Raw genomic sequence first — 9,528 nt, forward strand, 5'->3', positions numbered from 1 at the left:
CCCAGTCAACTCCTGTTTCTTTTTTAGTTTTGTGGCTCTCTGATTTTTACCCTTTATCCCAATCCAAATTTGCGAATGTTTGGGGTTTTTTTTAAGTCCCTGACACATGCCCAAAATGCAAAACCAGTTCCCATTCAGCATTAGTGTAACTCTCACCAACTTCTCAGGTTGCTGCTGAGTGAAAAGCCAGTCTTCAGAGAACAAAGACTGGGCAATTATTAGTAAATACTGCTCATGAAAGCATCCAACCAGTTGATGTGCTTGAGGTCATACGTGACAAAGTGAGGAAGTGGCTTGGTGTTTTTGGAGGTCATGACCGGCACTTGGGACTCTTCTTACTTATCCCAGCCACTCTCACTGTGCTGTCTCTGAAAGCCCCATCTCTCCCAAGGGCAGCTGCTCTCTGTGGGGAGACAGCTCATTTCTGGGGCCAGCACTGCCTCCAGACCCCTCCAGACATGTCCTGTGGCTGTGGGACCTGTCCTGGGGCTGCGATGCCTCAACCAGCCAGAAACTGGAGCGCTTCTGCGCTTGTACAGCATTGAGCAGATGGAGCAAGGCAGCTCTGCAAAGCAGCAGCCAATGCTGCACCATCGTCTCTGTGCTACGCAAAAGCAAGGGAGAGAGGCAAACTAGCTCCCTAAAATCCTCTGATTAAGAAAGGTCTGCAAGCTTTAAATTATGGAGATTATGGTCAGCGTTTCTGACCCCACCATCCCTGTGGAGACGGAGCTCCCCAGCCTACGCAGAGGGAAAGCCTCAGGCATGCGCCGGGAGCTCCGGCGGGGATTCCCTGCATTCCCGGGATGCTCATCGCTCTCCACCAAGCTGAGGCCCAGGGAGGAGCAGAGCAGGGAAGGAATGAGAAACTCCTGCTCCAGCTTGGGAAACAGGTGGGGGCTGAGCTAAAAGTGGGTGGATGATCACAAGAGCTCTGCCGCAGGCACTCCTGCCTGGCAGCTCCCTTCTCTGGCTCGCTGGGAGAGCGGCAGCTACTGAAAACCAAATGCCAGCCAAGACTAAAGTTGCCTCCAACCATTGCTCCCTGCTGAGGGACGTCATGTCCTTCCAACAGCACCAGGTTCAGCATCCGAAATCAGGGAGAGCTGGAGCTCAGCCAGGACAGGGAGCCAGGGGGCTCAGCCCCACACTCACATGGGGTCAAGGACTTCCCATCCCGTGTCCCTGCAGGTGGGGGGAGACCGGGGAGCTCCCACAGAAGAACCAAACAATGAACCTTTCCTCATCTTTTTTCTTACACAGTCCCAAAAAGCAACACTTTCTGACTAAGGCTTTTCCCTAGGATGAAGAGGGATGAATTCCACCTCCCTCTTGTGAATGAGTGAGAGAGGGACTGTGCCTGCACTGACATGGCACTACGGACTGCTCTCACGGTGGCCAGAAAGGCTTCTCGGTATTGCTTGTACAGCCTAGTGAAGAGTTTTGATCTAGGTAATCAACACTTGAAACCAGAACAACCAGCAGATAATTCCCTCTGCCTTATCTCTACCACCGTAAGGTCTAAATAACCCTCTTACTTAAGTCCTGTTGTCCACCAGTCAAGAGGTGGAGCTCAGTCCCTCACGTGTACACCAATCTCCTCTGGGTCTGATGTCCAATGTGTTAGCACATACCTGCCATGGGCTTTACCCGAACTTTGTAGCCGTTGATGTTCCCTTCAGTCTCTTTCCATTTCATTTGGAGCCTGTCTTCTGAAAGGACAGTGAGTTTCAGCCGGCCTGACCCTGGGGAGAAGGAGATGTGTCCATACTGTTATGGATGCAATTCCTCCCTCTGTTTGTGCACCCACAAAACACCACATATGCCGACTCCTCTATGGACAGGGGAACAGCTGCAGCGCAGAAGAAACCTTCACCATCCTGTGCAAGTTTTCAGTATCCCCTGATGCTGCACAGCAACTCCTGCAGTCCCCCTACACCTCTGCCAGGAGACCTACTGCGAGTCACTGCACATCTGTAGCCTCTGCCCTACGCGAAGAGGAGTTCCTCATGCGCCCGAATGAGACCTCAGTATGTACTGCTGCAAACAGGGAAAACAGCCTGCCATAGAGGTGAGGGCTTTCTCTGCACCCCTCACATCTTGGAGGGCTCTCCCGGGAGCTTTCATGCAGGATGTTTTGTTTCAGCAAGTGTGTTTAGTGCAAACACCTGAAATGGGAGGGCAGGAAATAGATAAGAGGGCTCAGTGAGGCTTTTCAACAGGCTTGTGATGCTGAGAAATAGAGAAATACCCCAGGTGATGGATCCCATACTTCTGCAGAAAGATCATTTCAGAGGCAGCTCCAAGGACCAGCTGGGTTTAGAAAGAAAAGAAAGAAAAAAAAAAAAGAAAGAAAACCTGATAAAGTGTAAATAACGGTTCCTGGCAGGACCATAACTCATGGGCACCAGCTTGTATCAGTTTGCTGCAGGGAGCAGCAAGCTAAATGACAAATCCTGAAGAAAAAAATAATATCAGAGAAGGAGGTAAAAAGAAGAGCGAGCACATTCCCTTATCATCTCCAGACTTCACAGGTATCTTTAAACTCAGCTAGATGGCTGAACTCATGTGTCGCTCTTTGAATCAGTGATGCGTTTGTAAAACATAGCTGTACTGTCGTACAAATGTCACCGTATGAAACTTTTTCACTTGACTGGCTATAGGGTGACAACTCAGCAGATTTATCTCCCCTCCTTCCTGACACTGTACCTACAGCTGCCTTTCCAGCAGGCTGCCCTGATTTGCAATGAGTGAGCACACCCTTTGCCTGCATACTATAAGCATCCGCACTCAGATGCCCCTCTCATTTGCAGTTGTTACCAATCTCTTTCCCTTTACCATTACTCATAAAAAAAGCGTAGGGTGACCTGGGTGTCCGGCTCGGTGCTGGCAAACTGTGTTGCACAGGACTCCTCAAGTCCCTAATCTGGTCTTGCACGATGTCCAGTCATCTCCTGACATCTTTGCCATGAAGTCACAGCCCAGGAAAGCAGTGAGAGCTGGCAGTGAGGACTTGCTTGTCAGCCCAACATCTGTGCCTTAACCTTTCCTTGCAGAGACTTCCTGCGGGCTGCCCAACAAGCAGATAACTATTTTGGGGAAACAAAGCTCAGATTCACATCTGACCCCAGGGAAATCTGAAGGGGAAGAAAGAAAACATGGGGAAGAAGGGTGAGGGGCAAAATCAAATCCCAGAATCGTGCCTAAGAGAAATGGTAAAAGTTCGTGGAACAATGAGGGGAATTCATAGTTAGATTAACCATGGAGCTGTCTTCTTTTGGCCAAGTGTGGTCCAGCTCCTCGGCCATCACTCTAGGAGCCCAGAAGCTAAAAAGGCAGGAATGTCCCCAGACAGATCAGAAAGGACAGCATCCTCTAAAGCGCCATTATGTGCTGGATGCAAATGAACCCCAGTGCCATGAAAGCTCCACTGTTTCCCTGCCCTGTGTTGGATGTGCGCTATTTGATGCTGTAACCTTGTTCTCGGGTTGATACGGAGTTAAGCCCAGACTTAACTGCAGAGGCTGGTCTGGAAGATACACAGCACGGAGACACATCTGTCCAAACTCTGAAGTGCCATCACCTCTCTAGAAACCTTTGTGCTGACCACTTCCACAGAAGGTTCAAACATAACATAAAGGTGGTTCTTCAACATCAGAAAGGCTATAGCAAGGTGCTATAGGTATTTTTATCTGGTCATTTATGGTACTATGGGAGCACAATATGTTACAGGAGGAATGCACCTCATGTGCTTTCTTATCCAGATGTTGCACCATGTATCACCATATACGTCCAAAGCAATAGTTCCAGAGCCCAGGACAGATACAGTCACTAACAGAACCAACACCGCTTTTTCTTCCTATTTCTCAAGCTCCATTATCAGCTCACATAAGCACCCTTCATTGCTTATACAGGCTGAAACGCATCCCTGGTGTGAGGGAGTGGCATCCTGAACTGCTGCCAGTCATGAGGACAGGCTTTGCAGGGTGGGGAGGGATTGAGATGCTCTCCCCAGTTGGGCCCCCTGATCTCCTGGTGCTCTTTGTGAGTGGGAATGGGCTGTCTGGAGCTTCACCGACAGACACCAGAGCACAGCAGTCCCCTGAAATCCTGCATGCGATTGGGAATGTCCCTCGCACGCTGTGCCACTGCCAACGGGAAGGGCTTGGGCTGGGCAGGTTAACCCAGGTGACAGCCAAACCACGGGGAATTGCCCAGAGCAGGGGCAGGAGGGCTCCTTACCTTGGCCCGCTCGTCCCCAGACATGGCTCGCCATAGGCAGGCAGGCAAAAAAGAGACAAGTGCTAATCAGCATGGTGACCAGGACCTACGAGAAGGCAAATGTCAGGAAGGAGAATTACAAGTTACATTTCACCATGACAATACCCAGGTTCTTTGCAGTCCTCCGTTAAGGGTCCACAAGCTGAGACCTACAGCTCTATACAGCACTGACAGCACTGAAAGAGTGGATGGAGAAGCACATACTGAATTTTCCTGCAATTCATATATATTATTTTACATTCGTGGTCTCTCCAATACAGCTGTTCAATGCCTTGGACCAGTACTCAATGGAGTTTATACACCTGATGGGGAATGGACCCAGTACTCCTCTCAGCCCGCTTGGTCCTGGAGGTGGGCACTGCCCTTCAGGTAGGATCATCTCAACAGCGGTACAATACGTGCTGGATTCTGCTCTGATCACGGAAATAAGCAACATCCTTGGCCAAATCACTGGACAGTCATAGATTCCAGAACAAATTCTGTTTTAAATAATACAGAGTAATTATTTCCAATTATCACAACAAAAATCAATATAGGTATGCAAACACATCTTTCTCATGCCCTGGCAACGCATGCACTGATCATAAGGGGAAAAGCATTTAGAGGGCCACTTTTTGGCGGACAAGCTCCTCGCACCACAGATTTAATGACCCTGCAGTTGCTGCGATAAAGCAATTATGCAGCAGGAGGGATACCACAGACCTAGCTGAGTTTATATGACAACAGTTTAGAAACAAGGGGTTTATCTCTTATTTCACGGTGGAGTTCCCGAGAAGTTACATGCAGGACTTGTTGGGATAATCTTGTTTTAATTTGTTCACCTGAGCAGACTAAAACCAGATGCAGTTACAGACTTAATCATGGCAGAGGATCAGTTTGACTTAGAAGTAGCCTTTGCAGCACTGGCAAAGCTGGCTGGCTAAGGACAGCCAGCCTACAGCCCACGGACCTTGAGCACCCTCAGTTATCTTCGCTGGCCTGGATTTCAGTTTTAGGCAGTTTGGGTCAGAAATGTTAGGTCAGCATAAAACCACCCTGATGGAAACAGTGCCTCCCCCTCCTCTCAGCCTCAGTATACCGGGTTTAAAACATATGCTGTTGGCCTTTTGCAACGCATCATTGGCATCTGTCATTTTTGTGCTGCATGTTTCAGCTTTATTGCTTTTGGCAGGACCAGCCATACACAAGTTTCCTCCGCTGCCGTCTGCAGTGACATTTCACTTCTATTCATTTTGATGGACAGGTATTGAGGCTCCTGGCAAATGCTTATTACCCTTCAAATACGTCAGCTTTTTAGCAATTTCAAGGAAAAATAAATATGCACGTGAATGACCCAGCCATGATCTCCTGGAGTTTAAATCAGTTCTAAATTGCGGTAAGAACAAACGGAAAAATATGCAAGTTATAACAGGAAATGTTAACCACCCTACTCAGTCTGTGATATTTTTTTTTATTTTATTTTTTTTTATTGAAGATCAGGTTATAGGGAACAACTGCAGTGTAATTGAAGCCCTTAGCCATGGGAAACACTTGCTTTTTTTGTTTCCAGTTAATAAAATTAAGTTGTTGCTTATAAAAAACAGCAAACATTTTACAGATGGGTTTCAGAAATCTTGCTGTCACCTCAAGAAAAGCAAAGCCTGCCCTGGCTGCAGAGGTACCTGTGCCAAACAACAGGAAGAAGCCTGCATTTTTGAAAAAGTCCCTGAATCAAAAGTTCCTTCGTGCCATTTTGCAATGCCACCAAACCGCTCTTGATTTCCTTGCAACTTCCCCATGGCACTGCTGGCAAACGGGATGCCAAACTCTGGGAAAAGCACTGGGTCGTGTATGATCTTCTCATGTTAACCAGGGTTTTACGGGATCCGAAGTCCAGTGAAATAAAGACATGGGCTTCTCCAGCCTGCGCTGAACCGGGCTCACTGCAGGGTCCGATTCAGCCAGGAGCTTCCACCCTGATGTGCCAGTAAGGATGAGTTCGGTATTAACCCAGGTTGGATGCAGTAAGTCCCCAGGGTGTGGAGCTTCACTGCGACTAAAGCAAGGAGTGGGGACTTCACCTCTTCTTCCTACCTCCGAGGCAAACCCATCGCTATTTTGCCTCTTCTCCAACTTTCATTTTCCCATGCGTAAAGCAGGAGTAACAAATCTGCCTGTTTGAAACAGTGGAAGACGCACGGCTGGCAGAGGTATCTCCTCCCCACCCTGCAAACCCTGCCAGGTTACCTGCTGGACCCCAAGCACCCACTGGGTCTCCGCGGTCCCTTCCCATCCATTTCTGCCCTCGCTGGTGCCACCATCCAGCCAGGCTGAGCTGTGGAGCCCGGGATGGAGGGGACCACAGTGACATCAGCCTGCTGGCAGGCAGGCAGCCTCCGGCACGCCGATGCCTCTCTCCCGTTACTCACCCAGGGAAGGAATTTGGAGACAGCAACACATGGAGCATGTGGTGAGTATTTCCAGGGCCTGGAAAATGGGTGTGGGGGACACACACCACCTCCCGCTGGCCCCAGCTGTGTGCTCAGAGGGGATTTGGAGGTTAAGGCGGTCAGAGATCCCCTTATTCGTACAGGAAATTTTAAAAGTAGTCGCTTTAATTAAATAAAAAAAATTTCTATGCAAAAAAATCCTTGCCACATGTTTAAATCAGCACAACTAGAAGTGGGGATCTGGGGGCACTGTGAATTATTTCCAGCCTCCACAGCTGCAGTTTGGGGACGTTTCCTCATCCCACAGAAGTGCTGGCAGAAGCACCCACCCGCTGCCGGACACGCCAGCCCTGCAGAAGAGACCAGTGACCTGCCCGAGGTAGCCAGCTGCAGGGAGTAAATCTGTCCCACGCTCCCCGAGAGCTTTCCTTGTTCAAGGACCTAAAACAGATTAAAAAACTCGCATTCATCAATACCTTTCTGTTCTCTCACGGAAATCTCCTGTATTTCAGTTCCACTATTGAACAAAAAGTCTCAGTTATCCCAGCACCAGTCTCAAAAAAGTAAGGCAAAAGTTTCACTTCCAAGCTGAGCCTTTGCGGCTCCCCACAGCCCGGACAGGCTCAGCAACATCGGCTTGACGCAGACCCACACCACACCTCCAGGTGGGAAAAACCCACCCAGACAACTGCTATTGCTAACAAACCCTTCCAAGTACTGTCCTCCCTGGCAGCAGCTTCCCGCGGGTTTTGTACTATTAACCGCAAAATAGAAGGAAAAAAACCCCACCAAAGCAGCAAACAAAGTGCATTTCTCACAGCCACCACTCCAAAAGAATTGCTAAAGCCGTCCTGGCAATGTTTAGACCTGACCCGCAGCAAACGCGAGTCTTGAAGCTACTCCACCATAAGATGAGACCTGCCACCCCTGAGCAGCATCGGCAGCGCTGCCCCGAGCTGAGCTGCACCAGCTCCAAGTTTCCCACAGAGCAAAACCCTGCAGAAGTTCCCTGCTCCGCCGATACCCACGCACGCCCCAAAACGACGCAGCCCCTCCTTCGGCATCCCTGCGAACCGAGCCCCAAAGGGGAACGAGCCACAGACCTCTGTGGAGCGGCACGGCTTCCCTGGAGTCAGCCGGGAGGTGCGACGAATCCAGCTACATTCTTAAATTGTGGGAGAAGCAGCCCTGGCGCCTTGCCTGCTCCTCGGCGTGATTAGAGATTTCAATTCCCAGACGTCAGGAGGGATAAGGAAGGGGAGGGAGAGCAGGGGGAGAGGGACAGCGATTCCCCCACCTCCCTCTCACCACGCAGCGGAGAGCACTGCTTGGTCCCTACGTGCAGCTAAATAAAGCGTGCGCGAAGAGCAAGAGGCTGCTTCTATGAAAAAGAGTAAACAGCTTTTAGTGCTTTTGCTAACTAAATACTAAATGCATGTCTAGGAAGCTGCACGCCGATTTCCTAGAGCGCAGCAACAAGTCGTGGCTCCCGCCCACTGTCAGACTCCCAGGAATGAAGTCATTCACATCCCAGGCAATGGTTTTGAGAGCCCGCCGTTTGCACTGAAGGCCAATTGCACTGTGTTTGTTTGAGGAAATTAAGCACATCTGTAAGTTTTGCAATGCCAGAGGCTGAATCATGAACTGGAGCTCGACGGTGCTGCAGACTTCCCAGCTGTGGGGTACAGCCCTGTCCGCCGCTGGCGTGTGGTCCCCAGCCCCGGGAGCGCCTGGGAGAGCCGCACAGCTCCGCGCCAAAACTTGTTCGGAAAGATTTTGTCCTCTTTGCCAGGAATGGAACAACTGACAGTGGCATTTCTCATTACAAATGGAGGCCAGATTTTCAGCTGCATCTCCGGGGACCGTCAGCATCAGTCTCCTGTTGCAGCAGAGCGAGCTGCAAGAAACTCGCAGTTGCTGTTCTGTAGGAAACACAGGCATCTTTGAAAGCCTCAACTCAGACAGAAAAAAAAAAAAATCATAGTTTTTAAATATTTGTGCACACTAAAGAAACATTTGGTAGTTTGTTGTCATTTTGCTTTATAATCTAGTAAGTATTTAAAAGCATCACAATACACAGGCCAAAGGAAAACAGCAAAAGGAATCGCTTAATTCTTGTTAAGACAAAACATGGAGCATTTGGTAGCCAGCGGAAAGAGAGTTGTCACTGCCCCACACGTAAACACCACAAATCACCTCTTCTGTAATTCCTGCCGGATTTCAGGAGTTGCTCAGATTTGCTACAGTTTGCTTTAAAACCAGGGGGAGGTGAGAAAGGAAAGAGCACAGATCTCCTGCACTTCACTTTCAGGGAATTCAGATCCAGAGCTGAAATTCACGCTCTGTTTATGTCAGAAAAATCTGGCGCTGCTTCCAGTGCTCATGTTCAGGTTGTTGCTTTCTGGCCTACCTTTCCCAAGGTGCCCACAAAATGTTGTGGTCTCCCAGCTTTGACTTTAGCTCAAGCCCAACACTCTGGATGAAACCTTGGGGCCACCACAGACACCCAAGCCCTCCCTGAACAGCAACACAAACCCAAATTGAAAGAGCATAAAGGCAGATGGATGCTGCTTTGCTGGTGCACTGAATGGTGAGAAATAACAACTGTGAGTATATTGAGAAATGGCTTAAAAGATTGTCTGGTTTCACTTAGGGGCTGGAAGGACCCCAGTGGATTATCAATGCAAACATCTTGCTCGGACCACGTTCCAGGAACGCTCTGCTCCAAGTGGTCCTGTTACCTCTGCATCAGCACTGGGGGAGCACATATCCCTTTATACCAAGGAAAAAAAAAGGCAGCCAGCAATAATGCAATACC

At 49.3% G+C, this 9,528-nt stretch overlaps 1 protein-coding gene across 1 annotated transcript in view; it reads right to left on the bottom strand.

The window, feature by feature from the left end:
• COL20A1 (collagen type XX alpha 1 chain) overlaps window positions 1-4,315 on the bottom strand; it is a 49,001-nt gene extending 44,686 nt beyond the window's left edge. The window contains exons 1-2 of the mRNA XM_009815385.2: window positions 4,243-4,315; window positions 1,635-1,745 (exon numbers count right to left, since the gene is read on the bottom strand). Of these exons, the coding sequence (XP_009813687.2) occupies window positions 1,635-1,745; window positions 4,243-4,315 (184 nt within the window). The remainder of the gene's footprint in view (window positions 1-1,634; window positions 1,746-4,242) is intronic.
• Window positions 4,316-9,528: the final 5,213 nt, after the last annotated feature.

Source organism: Gavia stellata, chromosome 20 (assembly GCF_030936135.1).
Source record: "Gavia stellata isolate bGavSte3 chromosome 20, bGavSte3.hap2, whole genome shotgun sequence".
Classification (NCBI taxonomy): domain Eukaryota; kingdom Metazoa; phylum Chordata; class Aves; order Gaviiformes; family Gaviidae; genus Gavia; species Gavia stellata.